The 18,973-nt window shown below is 37.8% G+C and overlaps 1 protein-coding gene across 4 annotated transcripts in view; it reads left to right on the top strand.

Moving 5' to 3' along the window:
• LOC139709983 (uncharacterized) overlaps positions 1 to 18,450 on the top strand; it is a 75,116-nt gene extending 56,666 nt beyond the window's left edge. For all 4 annotated transcript variants that reach the window (XM_071621933.1, XM_071621932.1, XM_071621934.1 and 1 more), the window contains 11 exons: positions 1,246 to 1,402; positions 2,732 to 2,845; positions 5,741 to 5,857; positions 6,839 to 6,934; positions 7,513 to 7,617; positions 8,183 to 8,299; positions 8,777 to 8,974; positions 12,573 to 12,762; positions 14,613 to 14,884; positions 15,224 to 15,378; positions 16,244 to 18,450. In XM_071621933.1, the coding sequence (XP_071478034.1) occupies positions 1,246 to 1,402; positions 2,732 to 2,845; positions 5,741 to 5,857; positions 6,839 to 6,934; positions 7,513 to 7,617; positions 8,183 to 8,299; positions 8,777 to 8,974; positions 12,573 to 12,762; positions 14,613 to 14,884; positions 15,224 to 15,378; positions 16,244 to 16,405 (1,683 nt within the window). In that variant the 3' untranslated portion in view covers positions 16,406 to 18,450. The remainder of the gene's footprint in view (positions 1 to 1,245; positions 1,403 to 2,731; positions 2,846 to 5,740; positions 5,858 to 6,838; positions 6,935 to 7,512; positions 7,618 to 8,182; positions 8,300 to 8,776; positions 8,975 to 12,572; positions 12,763 to 14,612; positions 14,885 to 15,223; positions 15,379 to 16,243) is intronic.
• Positions 18,451 to 18,973: the final 523 nt, after the last annotated feature.

Here is an 18,973-nt window from a genome sequence, read left to right as displayed (position 1 = left end):
GTCGGAATTTCTGAGCTTGGGTATTTTTTCCATGTTCATCGTGTCACTGCCGGCAACCAGGGACAGCCTAGTGGTAGTGCCCGGAAAGCAGTAGATGACAGGTTCGAGTCCCACTGGTTCCTTTTTTTCCGACATGTTTGTTAATTTACAGATCAGCAGTTGCGATCTTAACAAATTTAATTTGTAGAGGGAGACAGAGTGAAGAAACTCGCACGTGAATACCATTATTCATAGTTAATGGTGATATCCACGTGATACATAAAATTTGAAGCGGATACTGATGTTAACTTGAGATATTATTTTAATATTGTCATGCCATCAAAATGCTGATACTCTTTTTTTTTTCTACAAATAAAAAACAACAACACAGAACTCTTTCTATGGTATGATGTTGCTTATTCTAAACAATCACAGATTTGAATATGAGCATTGCAGTGAACGTTGATTCACGAACACATTTGAATATTTCTGGATTCTTCTGGTTTGTTCTCTTCATTGAATGAGTGGTATGGTTGTCTCCCCGACTGTCTTGTAGTGAAAGATTATATCATACATTTCAAAGTTTGCTCGATACTTACCCGATATTGCGTTACGTTATTGTTTTTGCTGTGCATAGCCTGAAAGAGTCTCGCGCTCATTGAACGCAGATGGTGCTGAGCACATCAGTACTAGTATTGATTTCTTTTGATAAAAGGGAACATAACGACGCTGAGAGCAATAAGCCAGTTCACTGTAAGGCCATGTGCACATTGGTACAAATGACCTTTCTCTTTTTTTTTTCAGTTGGTTTTACAAAACGGCATAAGGAATAACTTATAGAATTCACGTTAAAAAAAGAATGACTTTGCATAGATCAAATTAAAGTAGTGACCAGAACGGTCACCACCAGATCTACCTGATCATTAACACTTGGGCAAGCATCCATCTCCTTATTTTTGCGTTGAATGCATAATTTTTTTTTATTGATATTGCCAAATACAACGCTTGCTGTCAGGCGCCGGATGTGCTAGGAAGCATCATTTGTAAAGATCACATGAATAATCATTACTTGACGGTTTCTTATCTCAATGAATTTGAAAGCCAGTATGCCTGTTGGTGCAAATGACCTATTTCTCCTCACGCACAAAGCAGAACTACAGTGTACCAACTGGCTTATATACTCGCCAAGAATACCGAAGTTTTAATTCAGTTTCTTTAATATAACAACATATTCATATCCATTTGTAATTCCCTTTGAACATCTAGCTTAGCATACCTGCAACCCTGGTATTTGGAGGTCAAATTAGCTATGAAGTATCTCCGCCAGGAAACTCATTCTGGCTCCGATTCGAGGACTTCAGTGAAGACACGTACCAGGCTTCCAGTTTCTTGTTTGCCATAACAGCTGTATCCGAAGAATCATGTAAGTCCGCTATACCAATGTCGGATTTTTCGGCATGATTTAAAGAAATTCTGCTCCATGTTTGAAAAGTTTACACGCGTTTACACACGTAATCAAATCACATACAAGCATCCACAAATGTAAAAGGAACATTTAAAGTATTAGCCGAATTGGAATGATGCTGATTCGAAGGTTGTGAATTCTCAAACTCTTAAACACCAGTAATAAACACATATATGCATCACTCCAGGAGATATCAGTTTTCACTTTCTATCATTGATCTACACACACATAATTCATTGCCTACATATGCATACATCAGTGGAAAAGGAGTTAGGCGAAGATAATTATATCGACACTTCTTCTATAAGGCCGCGGTCACAGAGCGAAGACTGTTCTCCGACCTCCAGCAACCAAAACTCAATGGTGACCATAGACTACCAATCTGCGACCAGAAACCAAATATTCTCCGAGGTTTTACCAGCACCTTTGGTTTTGCCAGCACCAAAAACTGATTGTAATACAGGTCGGCGACTCTTCCCATAAACTTTCGATGAAGCGTTCGAAAGATGAGGTCTACTTAAACCGGTTGCTGACCAACTCTGACAACCCTCTGTCGACTTCAAAATTCCCTTTCCCAAACTCTGACCAGCTTCCATCTAGATTTTTAGAGGTCATGGAATGGTCTGCGACCTGTCTCTGCTTATTTGTGATCAGAGTCTTCATATCCTAATATTTTTGATTGATAGATCTGTAAAGTATCAGATGTTTGAACTTTTCATTGCCATTATGTGTCTCGTTGTTACTGTTCTTGAGGTCTAACGGAAAGATGCAAACACATATCTTCATAATCATCACACGTACGAAGTACACTGGGAGATTATGAGTGACAATGAATTAGAGCAGTTGCTTCATTTTGTATTCAAGTCTTCATGTTAAGAAAAGAGCTCTTAGTTTCCTTTTATTGGCTTGTGTTGATATCATGATTGGTCTTGTGGTCTCAAAAAGAAGCTCATTTACATTGTTCTGTTTGATTGTTTGTATTGGATGTTTGTATGTTTTGCTATGTATGCTGCTTTTATTCATCTATTCTATTGGCCTCAGCAGTCTGGAAAATGTTGAGCCTATCACACAAACTAATACGCGACATTTTTCGTAGAGGTGTGGACTGATAGGCTTTCTTCCAGAAACCGGCAGGTTTTTGTGGTAGCTTCCCACTATGCCAACAGTATGACTGCTAAGTAACTATTATGATGTAAAAGTATTACAAAAAGCTGAGACCTGTGCATTTATGTCAACTTCGTTTTCATTGTTTGTTTATTGTTTGTTTGTTTTCACTTTTTCACACAGTGGAGTGCAACTCAGATGAGTTGAGCTGCGGAGGAGTGTTTAGCCAGTGTTACAACGCAACCGACGCCTGTGACGGATTGCCTAATTGTCTGGATGGATCAGACGAAATTTGCGGTAACAATGTCGACAGATGTATCTACGAGCATGCTGCAATAACTATCTATAAATAAGAACTGATATCAAGTATCAAAGTCATTATTTATCTTCAAATCCGTCGAGAATACAGCTATTCTACACTCACTTGAAACCATCATAAAGACTCATCTTTTCTAACGATAGGGCCTACAAATATCCCGCCACATACATGTTGTATAACTCCGCGAATTATATTCCTGTGTGTTTACAGGTTTGTGTGGCTACAATCTCAAAGGGTATCACGATCGAATACTGTACATGTCACATAACATTTTCTTTTTATCAGGTCAATCGTCTTCATGTTCATCATTCCTTGTCATACGTGAATCACACAAACACTAGGAAAGATTATCAACAATGAAACGAAATACTTTTCTTCTGTCTATCAAATATGGCACATCTAAAAAAAAAAAAAAAAAAAAAAAATCTTGTCACAATATTTACAAGCCAAAACGAAAAAAAGTTCTGGGCAGATTTTGGTCATTTCTGAACTGTAAGAAAATTGTATGTCATTTGACATGTGCACAATCTTCTTCTCATTATCGATGATTCTGAAAAGGCTTCTGTTACATATACAATGACTCCCCTGCAGAGGCAGAACTTAAGCCCTGCTTTACCACACCTTACACGGCAACGTTGCGACAACGTCCGGAGAACAAAATTCCTCTATCAAAAAATCTCAATAAAAGGAGAGAGCGAGAGGTACCCTTTTTGCTTGTTAGCTGACGAAACCCGGAAGTGGCAGCAGAAGTTGCGGCTGAAGTTTGTGTGTGTGTGTGTGTGTGTGTCTGTGTGTGTGTGTTAGCTTGAAACCGGAGTGGCACCAGAAACATACTACCCCCTTCTCCCCACTTAAAAAAAGTGCAGAGTACACTACACTACCGTCACACAAGGATGACAAAAAGATGACCTCGGTTCAAACCTGATGCCATTTACAATTGATTTACGGCCGACTTCTCAACTATGATAATTATGTACATGTCAGCCCTATACATTAAATGCGTGGTATCGCGCACGTCCTGTGAGCATATTGGACAGGCATACCCTAGCAGTGCACAAAGACTTGTAAGAATGTTACATAGTACATTCGTTGTCAATATTGTCGTTTTAGTTCTTATGGTCGCGCCGTCACTATTATTCTAAAAAAGCAGTTTTTTTTTTCGTTATTGCTTTTGTAAGAACAGTGACTCACTTACTTGAGCCATGTTCACACGTATTTCTAGTCGGAGTAAAAATTTATGGCACGGCAATTAAAATTCAAATTAATACATAACTTACCACGACCCGTGTGTCCACACGACTGTCGTGGGAAGAAACTCCGACCAAAAATATGTGCGAGGGTCGGTGTAACTTCCGGAAGTGGTAGCGCCGCGCTCGTCTACCATGCGATTGTTTTTTACCAGTTACATTTGTCTTCTCCATTCTTGTTGACGGAAATTTCTGCATGAGCGCTAGCTTCTTCGTCGCGATCGACTAGGTTAGAATATTGCACTACACGCGCACGTGTAGTCGCAAAATGTCAACATTGCGATTTGACCCAGGAAGTTTTACCTAGGTTGTAAGCCATGTAAGTTCATAGATGCTCCGAGGGCTTGTCCGCATGGGCAATTTACTCCGACCGGCTAGTCGTGGTAGCGAGATACTCCTGAGAAAACTCAGGAATATCTCGTTCGGAAGAAGAGGTCGTGGTAAGTTCCTCCGATCGGAGGAAGTTACCACGACCTTGTTCAGACGGGCAGTACTCCGACCTATCCTCCGAAGTTACTCCGACCAAGCTTCCTCCGACCCTTCCTCGGAAGAAGCTCCGACCAAAACTGCCTCCGTCTGAACACAGCTAGTGTCAGCAAAATGTAAAACAGACGCCATCCCACACACATATGAATCCGACTTCAGGCGGCCATAAATGGGGTTTTTCCAAAGAACATAAGTATTTTCGATGGGTTATGCAATAAGCCAGGTGCATTGCTATGTCAGTCCGTTAATTATTTTTGTTAAGGCATCTACAGCTGTGTTCAGACGGAGGCAGTTTTGGTCGGAGTAACTTCGGAGGATAGGTCGGAGTAGTGCCCGTCTGTACAAGGTCGTGGTAACTTCCTCCGATCTTAGGAACTTACCACGACCTCTTCCTCCGAATGAGATACATGTACTCCTGAGTTTTCTCAGGAGCATCTCGCTACCACGACTAGCCGGTCGGAGTAAATTGCCCGTGCGGACAAGCCCTCGGAGTATCAATGAACTTACATACCTTACGACCTAAATAAAACTTCCTGGGTCAAATTTTGCGACTACACGTGCATTTTTTAACCTAGTCGATCGCGACAAAGAAGCTAGCGCTCATGCAGAAATTTCCATCAACAAGAATGGAGAAGACAAATGCCACTGGCAAAAAACAATTGCATGGTCGACGTGCTCGGCGTTACTACTTCCGGAAGTTACACCGACCCTCGCACATAAATTGGTCGGAGTTTCTTCCCACGACCGTCGTGTGGACACAAGGGTCGTGGTAGGATATGCATTAATTTGAATATTAATTACCGTGCCATAAATTTTAACTCCGACTAGAAATACGTCTGAACATGGCTATTGAAGCCCCAAGTTAGAAATTATAAGAACAGTAGGGCCTACCCAACCCGAATTGGTCTATAGTGCCAAATTTCTAGATACAACAGAAGGAAAGGCTCAGGTATGGTAAGAAAAGGGCTGTAACTTCAGTTAACAGCTGTGTCAATTTTAAGAGCTATTGCGTGTTCATTCCGTTCCTTGTTTTTTCTTTGTAGTTACGTACAAATGATTGTTTGTATTACATTAAACAAAATCATGTTACAACAAATAAATCACTTACTTTTTTTTCTCTATTAACTGGTTTCACTTCAGACTGCCCGAGTATATGGCAAGTTAGGTGTGGACCTCTGAACACGTGTGTATTAAGGGATGGCCTTTGTGAACCAGATGGAACCACGACAGAGGTGTGCGGAAGCACACCAAATTGCAGTGAGAGGAATTTCATTACTTTTTGCCACACTTTTTTCAAATGCATTAATGAATACTCGGGATGCATAGTGGTAGTTCAAGTTGTGAGTTTACCTGTGTCTTTATAACAACTATTTTAGCCTACTGCAATGTGTATGGCAGTCATTAGTTTGCCTTACAACGAAGTAGAAGATTTAGAAGAGTAGCGACACAAACCGTCATACATTGGTGATCGCGTGAACAAACAAATCCGTAACGTAACACAGACAGTAACTAGTTGCAGGCTACAAACGCTGAAAAGGGGTTAACACGGAAATGGGCATGAAAGGCAACATTGATTTTGTCTTTTCATCTACGAAAGAAAATGGTCAAGAAGTCGGTCAAGAGGTCAAGAGGTCAAGAGGTTGGAAGTTCATCCGCGAACAACAGAGTTTCAATAATATTGTTTGTGATAATTTCAAAGAAGCGTCAGTTTTTGATCGATTACTCTCTAAAAACAATCGAGTGAAAATATTCACTCTTAAAGGAGTGAATACAAAAAAAAGAGTGAATTTAGAGTGAAATTGGAGTGAATTTTGAGTGAAAATGTTCATTTTCACTCATTTTGGAGTGACCTCAAGGATCACTCGAAGATTTTGGAGTGATCCCTGAGGTCACTCTAAAACGAGTGAAAATGAACATTTTCACTCAAAATTCACCCCAATTTCACTCTAAATTCACTCTTTTTTGTATTCACTCCTTTAAGAGTGAATATTTCCACTCGATCTTTTTTAGAGAGTACGCAAACGTTAACAAGAATATCTCGTGCTGGATCTTCACGCTAGTCCTAGAGAAGGAGTTTCAAGTCACACTCTTATAGGTAAAAACAACACAAAAATAAAGATAGGAATTTTTAACAAGCATCTGGAATGTGGAAATAATAAGCAGAGAATCTGCTGAATAGAAACTGCACTGTTTGATTGAATATTCTGTCTCCTCTCTCTCGTGTTTGTCATCCTAAAGCCTTCCAGTGTAACAACGGTCGCTTCATCGACGTTTCATTTGTGTGTGACGGGTTCACCGACTGCGAAGACAACACAGACGAGCTTCAGGACTGTGGTAAGAAAAAATGTCTTTCCACGTAGACTCTCATAGGAGAATTTGATAAACGCAATATAGATTATGCCACAGTTTCTCTATATCATATTTAAAGTGCCGTCTGCACTGTCATGACTCTCTTCTTCAAAGCACAAAATCACACATGTCCATATGTTTGATTTTGCAAAATCCATGATCACTACCGCAGCTGATTACTTTGACTATTCATAACAGGCGTTTTCACATCAGCCCGATAAAAATCCAAGCTCGAGATATTTTTCGCGATTGCGAATTAGAGCGCTATTCCATTTCTTATTCACATCAGCCCGAAGAGAATTAGCCCGCATTTTTTTTTTCGAGCTAATTCGACAGCTGAAATAGCGCGCTACTATCCCGCTATTTCAGAAATTTCCCGAGTTGGACTCGAGAAATTTTCTCGATCAGAGCGATACAATTAGCGCGCTAATTAGTGTTGACGTCGTCAAATAGTGCGCTATTTCGTGATTGGGTCAATTTCCCAAGTCAGAAAATAGCGCGCTATTTCGAAACATCGGGCTGATGTGAAAACGCTTATAGTGATTGTGATATTCTCTTCACAGAATGCCAGTCCCATCAGTTCGACTGCGGTGAGAGATGCATCCCCTTAAACGACGTGTGTAATGGACATCCAGACTGCGCTAGTGGTGTTGACGAGGAAAACTGTGGTATATATTAATTTATCGTTATATGGAGCATCAATCTTTTTCTATTAAATACTTAAATCACTTTTTTTCTTATTAAATCACTTTTCTATTAAACAAAGAAAATCGTTGTAGCTTACAACAGAACGCATGTGGTCTGACTGACAGTCTACACCTTTCCAAATATTACGACACAAAAATCGACATTCCCAGTGTTTAGATGTGAAAAGTGATTTCTCTGAAAATGCTGATAAATCAAGTCATCAGTTATAGCAATTTCTTTTACTAAAAAGTGTATCTAGAAAGTAAAAGAAAGAAAAATAGTAAATTGATTTGCTGTAAATAAAGTATGTTTTATAGATGTACGCCATTCGTAATAAGCCAAAATCAGTTTTATAATATAAGAGAAAATACTGCGGAAACTGTTTCACACAACAGTAAAGGCTGTCTGTTGTCATACCCACTATATATTCAAATGATCTGTTCGTGGGCAGGGGATACCTGTTGTTGGCAGGGGAAATAGAAATTACATCATTCATCGCTAATTTTCTCAAACTTGGCACCTGTTTGTATTCCTATCATATTGCAGCTTGTCAGAGTTTCGAGTTCCAATGCTCCAATGGGGAGTGCATACCGTTTTGGAGTTTGTGTAATGGAACTGCCGAGTGTCCGGACGACGCTGATGAACTATCCCAGAACTGCAGAGGTAAAGGGGGTTATAATCAAACTATAGCCTGGACTTGAAACAAAAGAGTTAAAGAACTTGCACCATGCGACGTACCCGCCGGTAGTATGCACATTTATCCGTCATACCACATCCAGATCGTGCGTTGAATTTTACTTTCATTTTTATTTATTTATTTATTTATTCATTTTTTTGGAAAAAGGTTTGCTTACACAGGCACATTCAAGCACGAATCTCAATGCTTTTCTTATTTAAAAAGGGGTCCAAATCATGCATTATGGAGAAATCTGAATGATGAATCACTAACGAAAAACGGCTGTTAATGACGTCAGCTAATTATTATCAAGAAATGTAAAGGTTGATACCAATAATTCCACACCAGAAAATATATGCCAAGCTGCTAAACCGCCACGTATAAGAGTGCACGCACTCTTTATCAATTGCCTATACGGCATTACGTTCTTTTCTCATTGCGTACATGCATGTTCTGTCTTCTAGAGTGCCCCGGGAACTACTTCTTGTGCAAGGACCAGTCGGCATGCCTACCACGCTTCGCGCTCTGTGATGGGTCTTTTTCATGCAAAGATGGAAGTGACGAATGGAATTGTGGGAATGATACATACAACCCGCCCATCGATTTTTCCATTTTCAACAGGACACAGATACAAACTAATTATACAGTCTTCAATCACACTTGTAAGTTGCTCACTATCAAATCTAAGCAGGCCATGAAAACAAGACATGGCTTTAACATTATTACAAAGTAAAATGACTCGATTTTTAAAGACAGCAGGCGACATTACAGTCCTACTCTTCAAGATATAAAGCCTTGCATCAGTGAAATGTATCTACCAAAATCCCAACTTCTCTTCTTTCAAAGTTCGCTTTAGGTTTTATGGGTGTTTAAAGTATGGGAGTTGGATGTGTGCATGTGTAGATATATTTCAAATAAAATCTGAGTCGGCGACTAAAAGTCGAATTACACAGATATACAGAGATTATACAGCAAAACAGATGAAATAATAACATAATCATAATACATAAAAAATATATTACATTCAAACATTCTGTATACACAACTAATACATTTTTAACGCTACAGATTGTTATATAAATACAAAAAGAAAAAAAATGAATGGACATTTTATAAACAGTAGCGGTACACTCCTAATTTTTTTTTTTTCCACAGGAAAAAAAAAAAAGAAAAAGAAAAGGAAGAAACACTCAGGGCTACTCAACTCATTGTCGAAAGAAGAAGAAGAAAAAAAATGTAAGCTCTTCTACAGATACAAAAGGGAGTACAGGAGTTTGCAGTGTGGTTGGAAAGACGCGTCAACAACCTACACTATACATTCCACAAATACTTGCAGTAACATTATTTTGTTGGTGAGGTGATCATCCCCCTCCCCCGTAATGTACACACATTCACTACCCACTCATACCTAAAGCATTTCTCATATGGTATGAGTATTGCATTTTTTTTCTTTTATGCGAGTATTATACCTTTCCATTGCAATACCTATAATAGCGCGCATTGATTTTTTTTTACTGGATTTTTCCTTTGTTTGCTACCACAGTTGTTGCAGTTTACTTTTCCGTGATATGGAAAACAGTTACCATCACAGATTTCTTCTCAGCTGTCGCAACTTCACTGTTGCTCTTCCTGAGTCGTGGTTTTTATGTGTTTTGTAGCCGAATGATATAAATATTGAGAAATTCCAATAATAGTTCATTGATTAGCCATATCAGCATGTATGATCTTAACATTTGACTGATTCACATGAAGTCGTAATTCTTCTTTGATAATTCTTTATATTCAAGTACAGATATTTGCAATTCATAGTTCTCAAAACATACCACAATATTTTGAAAAATTGTATTCTTATTTAGCACATCATCACAAAAGTAGCGCTGACCATCCGCTATTCACAAATCACCTGTCAAAGGCCCGAAATTCTTAGCCAAATTGAAATAGTCCGTCACGAAGGGATTTCAGCTCCCCGCGTGATTGATAATATATCGCTGGCTTGATGCCAATATGGGTATGATAAAAAGGAATTGTCTTGTTCGGCCTATTTCCTTGAGCGCTTCTAGTGGTCCTTTACATGTCGGCAATTGCAAGTAACTTGATTATGTAAAAGTGACTGAAGCATGTACAGCATATATACAATATTCTTTAAAGCTTATTAATAAATACATTTTACTTCTACTATATTTCTTGTTGTTTTAAAGATAGCAATCTCTCTTATGTTCATATAGATACCATTTGTTAAGTGATTTATCCTGATATAGGAATAATTGCTAAACTCAAATGTGTTTTGTCAACAGCACATTTATATATCAATGCTTTATTCTACTTAAAGTTTCAAATTCAATTTCAACTTCATTTTATTTTCATATTTGTCACGAAAAATATAACAACTATACAAAACAACTATACCAAAATTCCAAAGCATAAATTAGGTGAAACTTCACTGGAGTGTACGACAGTCTGATTCAATATAAACACAGAGGTCTGCTTACAATGGTGTTGGACTATACTCATAGTATACGAGAAATATGATGGGGCCTACGTAAAAAGCAAGCTCGTTCAGTCGTAGGTCCCAGGATAAATCAGATAAGGGGAAATATGAAAGACAGATATCTATATAGACCACAGTATAACTGAGGGGAACCCATTAAAACACTCGACTAAGTGTTACTAAATAAAGAACAGAAAAGCCACATGATGCAACAATATCAGTAAAACATTATTAGCAAGTGAGGACATTTAGGAAGCAAAGACTGAGATTGTGTTGATTCAAATGGGTGTGAACGTAAATTGTTAGGCGTGTCAGGATGTCCTGAATATATTATTTGCATAGTAAGAAATTTATCATAGACGTAGACAAGACACACAAAGAGAATTTAGCTCAATAGCCGCATCCCAGCAATGGGCCCTCGAACCAGGCCATATATTCCCCCATATTTAAACTATGGTATTCTAGCTTGGGGAGATACTTCATCATCATTCTTCAAGAGGATTTTATAATTAGAAGAAAAAGGTTCTTAGAATAACCAATCATATGACTATTTATATGCATATACTCACAATTTGCTTAAGAAGAATAAAATCTTTAAATTAATTGACAGATCAATGCCAGACGTAAGTCTTTCAATTTATATACAGCATTTACGACAATAATCTTCCATCTTGATTCAGTACATAATACCTCATACAAAAAAGTCTAGCTACATCCATAATATACCCTTAAACGAACATTTTTGCCCAAAGTACTTTTGTCATGTTTGTTTAAAGAGGACCCAAAATGTGGAACTCCCTTCTTGTCGAGAATAAAACAGAAATTTAGTTTTGGTGCATTCAAATTCAAATTGAAATGTTTTTATTCATTCGTTATTGAAACACTGAATACAACGGTCACCATTCCTTCACGTTTATGATTGCCCCTTACAAAATGTCATCTTAATGCCCCTTACAAAATGTCATCTTAATGCCCCTTACAAAATGTCATCTTATAATATGATTGCGAATCACATTTTGATAGATAACTGTCCCGACATACTGAAAGCTTTCCCGTCTCATGACCCATTTTCCCGGGTTTGCAGGGATGTTTCTCTGTCCGTGTCCGTGTCCGTGTCCTTGTCTGTATCCGTGTCTGTGTGTATTTGCTATAAATGTGAGTCATCTGGTCCCATTGCTTTACTTGTACCTCTTCCTCTTATCTCTTCCGAATCGGAATGCCCTTTCGTTTTATTTTAGTGTAATATTATATGGACGTATACGAAGACTTTTTTTTTTAAACTCAAGGAACTTGCTAATTGTACAAGCTTTGTTTGTTTGTTTGTGTTTACTTGTAAGTTCCCTCCATATTCCTTACTGCCTAGTGCTATTTCAACTCAAAATGATTTCGTGAAGATCAAGATATTTGTATATTTTATGTAGGCCTATCTCTTATGCATGTATATTATGCAGGTGTTATCATTATACTATTGTTATACTATTATTTGTATTTGAATTTGCTTCATGAAATTTCACCTTCTTGAACAAGTCGTCCATGTTACTTTGCAATAATCATAATTTTGTACTATTAGGATATGGACATAGATAAAATGAAACGAAATTAAATAATGGAAAAATGATAAATCACAGATGGGCATAATCATTTAGCTACTGGCTTTATCATAGGTAGTTCAAGGAACATAACTGTGGAATGTTTGAATTACATATTTGAATTCATTATCATATTAGCTAGCTATTGGGGTGTATGATTTCCCATTTTTTCTTCAACCGCAGTTACCTGGGAAGGATGTGGACGACGCCCAGCCCATGAAGTCCATCGCGTAACCCATGGCAAAGACGTGACGAGCCTTGGGGACTACCCCTGGCAGATTGTGTTGTATGTCGAATACCAAGGTCAACTGAACTTTGGCTGCGGCGGCGCCATTATATCTCCGGAATGGATATTAACGGCAGCACATTGTGTGTAAGTTCCTTTTGTCATCCGTATTTTTTTAAATCCAAACACAGAAACACTACAGACATCACACACACAATCAAACAATCAATGTACATTTAAACTGGGCATTGGCATAGCCTAGAGAGCCATCGCTAAAACTCGTCTATCATAGACAGCGAATGTTACCAAATACATATTGTACATGGGCACATCATGGTTCCATTGTATGGTTTTCTGAGATTTTTGTCATTAAAGGAGAGTAAAACCCCCTGTGCATATTGATGGAATGCAGCAATATTCCTCTGAGGAAAATCGGACTATCCGCTAAAAAGTTATGAGTTATAAAGTTTTGGTGCTGTCATTGCTGGATGAGAAGACTACACACATTGTGACATAATGTATGGAAAACATATAAAATATAGACAGAAATTCAACATATTTAAACTTTTCTATAGCATACTGAAAGAGCACTTATCTTACCTCTTTCATATAGCAGGGGGAATATCATAACCTTTAACATATACACTTTGTACTTCGATCCAAAATGGCAATGTTATTGAGTCGTCCAGATTAATCATAATGACAGTTTTGTGGGTTCATTTTTTGGCACATCGTTATTTCCCGAAAAAGGAGACAATTTCGATTTCGATTTCAATTTCAATCTATTTTAGTATTTCTCATAAAAATGGCACACACAAATACAATTATACAATACCAAAATTACAAAGCATGAATTAGGTGAAACTTCACCTGAATGTACAACAGTCTGTCTCAATATAAACACAAAGGTCTATATTTACACTAGTGGTTGACTATTTCTATACTAAAGTACGAGAAATAATGGTGGGGTCTACGTAAAAACAATCTTGTTCAGTTGTAGGTCCCGGGCTAATAAGATACAGTATAAGGAAAAATGGAATAGACCATATTATGATTGAGGGGATATGATTAAAACAAAAGAAAAACAATCCTCGTGTAAATAAATATTATTAAAGAAAATACAGAGAAGGCATATGATGCAACAAGTATATTACTTCTAACAAGTAAAGACACCGAAGAAAACGACAACTGAGGTTATATTGATTCAAATGGGTGTGGACGTAGATTTTAGTGTCAAAATGGTACGATTTGTATTAACTCAAGCTTCTTAAGTCTCATGCCGTTTAAAGGTAGGGGATACCTTTTACAGACCTCCCAAAATGCAGCAAAACATTAGATATGAACCTCAGGGGACTTGTTTAGGCCACTGCTGAGAAATTTGGAAGTCAACAGTTATCTACAATTTGAATAATGCACAAAACTCGACTACTCAGTAGTTCTGTGTGTCAGCCACACTTAAGCCTTTTTGTTGCAGTCTTCTGTATTTTTTTAAATCTATAAACACAAATCTAAAAGTATAAGAGCTGATGTAATAACATATAGAGTGTGTGGCAAGAATGTATATAGAAATGTTTGTAAGTTTTGATGAACTTTCTTCACAAAATTACATGATGGACACACATGCAGTGCATGGGTCTGCAAAGGTAGCCTAGTAATGTATTGGAATTTACGGTGAGCCCCGAAAAAAATTCAATTCAAAATCTAACGGTCAATAAAAATGTACTAAATGTTACCTTCCTCTTTCAATACTTTATGGGAGTTTCTATAAATGATACTCTCTTCAACATACCACTGTATTTATACAACTCTTCATTTAAGGCATGCAAATGGGATTCCCTACCTTTAAGGACGTCTCTTCTGGTAGCCAAGGCTTCGTTTGAGAGCTAGTTTTAGGGCTATATGAAGTATTGACCATTTATTAGCACAAATGTATTGCAGTTTCAGACATTTTATCTAAGTTTTAAAAGGTTTAAACTATTTGCAATTGTCGCATACAGAGAATATTTAGACCTGGACTTCGCCATCAAGGCGGGCACACTTTTTTATGCAGCCGATTCTCCGGGACAAACACGTCGTGTGACGGGCGTCTTTATGCATCCTGGGTACGACACCACTCTGCTGCTCAACGATATCGCCGTCCTAAAGCTTGAATCACCTCTCGTATTCAACGATGATGTCCAGCCCGTCTGCCTGCCGACAGTCAACGACTCTGTGAAAGTCGGATCCTACATCACCATGACTGGATGGGGAAGTTTGATCAGACGTTACAGTACGTGGCAATTTCCTTAAAGACGGAATTTCCAACATGAGCTGTCATGCTGTACTCTAAAATTCCCATACCATGTGATTATGATATTATTCGTTCTGGTGAATCCTGAAAAGATAATAGATATTAGCAATGCATATCAGCATTTGCCCTTGTCACTGAAATGTTCGTTAAGGAAAGATGGCCGTGTGTTGATGTATTCAGAGGGATTTGAGAAACGAATGTTAAATTCATGTCTGCGTCTATTTGGTGATGATTATGTAATAGAGAACGGCTGTGATCCATGACTTCAGTACGATCTCGTGTTAAATCCTGTGTATTTTTTTTTTTTTTGTCATGCAGGTGCCTCCCCCCTCTTCCTCCAAGAAGTCCGCATGCCTGTGATCCCAAATGAAGTATGCTCCAAGTATTCGCCTTTCGGTTACGTCGACTCTGTAGAAATACCTTCTTCAATGTTTTGTTCCATGTATCATAATGGCTACCAAGGCATTTGCACAGTGAGTTTTAAGTTTAAGTTCCACGATTTATGACCCGACTGTAACTCTCTAACAAATTAATTTGTCATGCAAATCAGGACAATGTAAAACTGTTTGAAATGTTCCCTTGTTTAGTATTACTGCATGCTACACAGGCCAAAAACGACGCAAACGTTGTACGATGTAAGAGGGTCCATTACCCCGAGTAGTAATTGTGACTTTTATCATTATCATTGCAACTAACAGGTTGCGGCAGAAGCATCAATCGTAAATAGTGATACTAGTCGCAATAATGATTCATTATGCCTCATTAATTAGTGCTCGGCGGGCAAACTTTGCACTTGCCTTTTACAATTAATGTCCTTGATCATCATTTAAAACACTTTGTTTTGATGCTCATAGGACACACGCAGTATGACTAGCAAAATCTATCATTCATTGCAGTAACTTTTACTATTTTATCTTGCATCTCGTGCGGTCTGGATATAGTTTAAGGATAGGGTGTATGAACTACAAGCGATGGGTCATTATCTGCACCTCTTAAACATCACGAGTGGGCAGTAATACATTTCAAAATATCGTTTTGTTAGGTTCAGTTATCGATTGAAAGAATAGCATCACAAGATGTTAATGTTAAGAGAATTAGTCAAAAATAGTAATCTTGTCTCATATGCAAATTATATGCATTCAAAACAACAATGGACACTCACGCAAGATAATGGCCTACTTGCTTCAGCGCTAAGAATTCAAAGCGGATAAGAATCTTTTGTACTTACACTTTTTTACAGGAAAATGGAAAACTTAAGATTCAATTTAACGTACGTAATGAAGAAAGGCGAAAGATTTTAAGGCTTTACAACAACACCATCCCATCTATATCTTTCAGGGAGATAGCGGTGGCCCCGTGGTGCAGGAGACAAACGGACAGTGGACTGTGTATGGCGTCAACAGCTGGGGAGAAGCATGTGGCGAGGCGTACATCCCGAACGGTTACACTCGTGTGACCAGCTACCTTGATTTCATCACGTACATCATTGAGACAAATTGATAGAAAGTAAAATCTTTTCTTGCCAAGCCATCGTGGCTGTTGGTAAATCAATATTTCACACCTACGCTAGCTTCACATGTAAAAATTAAAAACGAATTTTCGGCACCACCTTCAAACCATGTTAAAGACATCTTATGAACGTTCTTCGCTCGGATTTGCAAGTGCAGTGTCAAATATGAATTGATAATTCACAGTTACGTGTTTCTGCTTTTCCTGCAAGTATCACGCACATGTAGTTGATTGTGAGTCAGTCAATCATGATCCAATTTAAATTGTATCATTAACGATATTCTCCCCATACCCATGCTCTCAAAGGTAAATTGAACTAGTATTTGGCACCAACATACAATGTATGTATTTTTTTTTAAGGTAAATTTCAGACTTCTACGTTATGGATGTTTAAAAAAAAAAATGTTTTAGGCCCGACTGTCATTTGCTTTCAGGATACAGTAGATTCGCATGCTATACAGGATACTCGGTGATTTAATCACATCGCTAGCATTTATCTATCGTAATATGCTCAATACGTTATCGGACGTGAAAGGATATTTTAAACGCATCTATTCGCAGGTACACAATGAAACCTATACTTTTTTTTTCAGGTTTATACCTCATAGAAATACACAGGGACTGTAAAGAGGTGATCTTTATTCCATCCAGTGTCCCAATTAGGAATATGAAATCTGATTCCCTCAGTAGTACATGTATAACTGTCGAATTAAGCAATCTAATCAATTCTATAGAGATTTGTGAATACACAATACGGTTGCATATTTTGCCGTGCTGTAGGCGTAGTATGATATTTACCTCCGCCAAAGGAGGTTATGTTTTCATTACCATTGGTTTGTTCGTTAGTTCGTTCGTTTGTCCGTGTGCAAAATAACTCAAAAAATAGTGAACGGCTTTGGATGAAACTTGCAGGAAAGGTTTAGAATGATACAAGTAACAAACGATTAACTTTTGGTAGTGATCCAAGAATTTTTGGGCAATTTATGAAGGATTTTTTTATATTTTGGCAGGTAGGGTCAATGATCTTGGGAGTTCAGGCTGCGAGTATTTGAGGTTTGCATGCGCGCACTATAGTGCGTGCTCTAGTTTCTGCCAAGGTTTCTGCTAGGGCGAGGCGCGCCGTGCAGCTGAGGGGTCTATGACGTAACAAAGATTTTCTACATTGGGAAATCATGCGACTTTCAGCATACAATGCTATAAACACGTATGGGTGGAAATCACTGATATCACTTTGGAAGAACAAGATCAGTGATGGAAATGAGCTGCATGCTTGGCGGAGGTCTGCGCTCTCAGAGTGCTTTTCTAGTTTATAATGTGAACATCTTAAAGACATAGAAATATAGGATGTTTCCAGGTCTTTTGATGTAGATATCAACCCTAGCATATCAAGGGCTTATATTGTATATGTAATACTATCGTACATAACACCAAAAACTTATTTTCTAAAGCAGTTCATGAAAAAAGTATATGTCATCGGAATCTTGTTAAATAGCATGAATTCGAATGACACGACCTTCTATGGCCATGAACAAACTTTGTGATTTCTTATTCAAGAATAATGGCGAGTCAGCTGCAATTTAAATATTTTCGATGAGAAACGGGATATTTGTGGTGCTGCATGTTTGCTTGACTAAAATGATTCACCCAGTGTGATATTATATTGAAAATGTATTTTGGAGGTCAACATTTGTTTTTCAATGAATGTAATTACAGGGAAGCCAAAGAATAAATTTCTGACTTCAGTATTCTACAACGTCAACAGTGGTCAACAAGAAATAAATATTGATATCTTACGCACATTTGTCTTTCCATTAATGAGTACAAACTATAGATATGAACTTGTCTCTCAAAACAATGAATGTGCTAATTTGAACCACTTTTGATCTTCACCTTTTTATTTTTGGGGAATGTTGTAGATGTCTAATTTGAATACATTGTGAGCAAGATATACAAACGACGTCTGGGTTTACCGTTCTAATAAATTGCTACTTTAGAATAGCTTTGCGTGCAAAAATTGAAATGCCCTTCTGTGTTACTCTGATATCGCATTGCGGCTTCTCCAGATCTCCATGCAGATGTGCGCTGTGGGTTTGTTTTGTGTGTTTGTTGTGTCCCGCCGGCATCTGACCTGGTCCATCATCATCATCATTATCATCATCATCATCATCAATATTATTATCATTATTATTATCATTATTATTATTGTTTATTCGGCATCTGCAAGACAATACAAGTGATAACAGATAAACAAACAAAACAAACAAACTACATGGATACAAGATATCAGGCTTTCCCTGGTGATCTGACAAACATGAATTTGTGTCATTGACGTCAGGGAGGCCACAGAGATATGTAGTCATTTGATGGTGTTTTACATGCAAACTACAAAATACAAACTTATATTCACATTGATATATGACGCAAGATCAACAACAGTTGCAGTTTCATTAAACGTAGAGATGCACCTGATTCATTGGCTTTCAGTTTTGATTTTTTGTAACACTCTTGAATAACAAACAATTTTGAAAGGATGTGTTGCTTCTAAATGAACTAAAATAT

Source organism: Diadema antillarum, unplaced genomic scaffold (genome assembly GCF_040938485.1).
Source record: "Diadema antillarum isolate AM-2024a unplaced genomic scaffold, OU_Dant_1.0 seq00001485_RagTag, whole genome shotgun sequence".
NCBI classification, from domain to species: Eukaryota; Metazoa; Echinodermata; class Echinoidea; order Diadematoida; family Diadematidae; genus Diadema; species Diadema antillarum.
The sequence above is the reverse complement of the archived record's forward strand: the minus strand, read 5'-3'. Positions and strand labels throughout refer to the sequence as shown.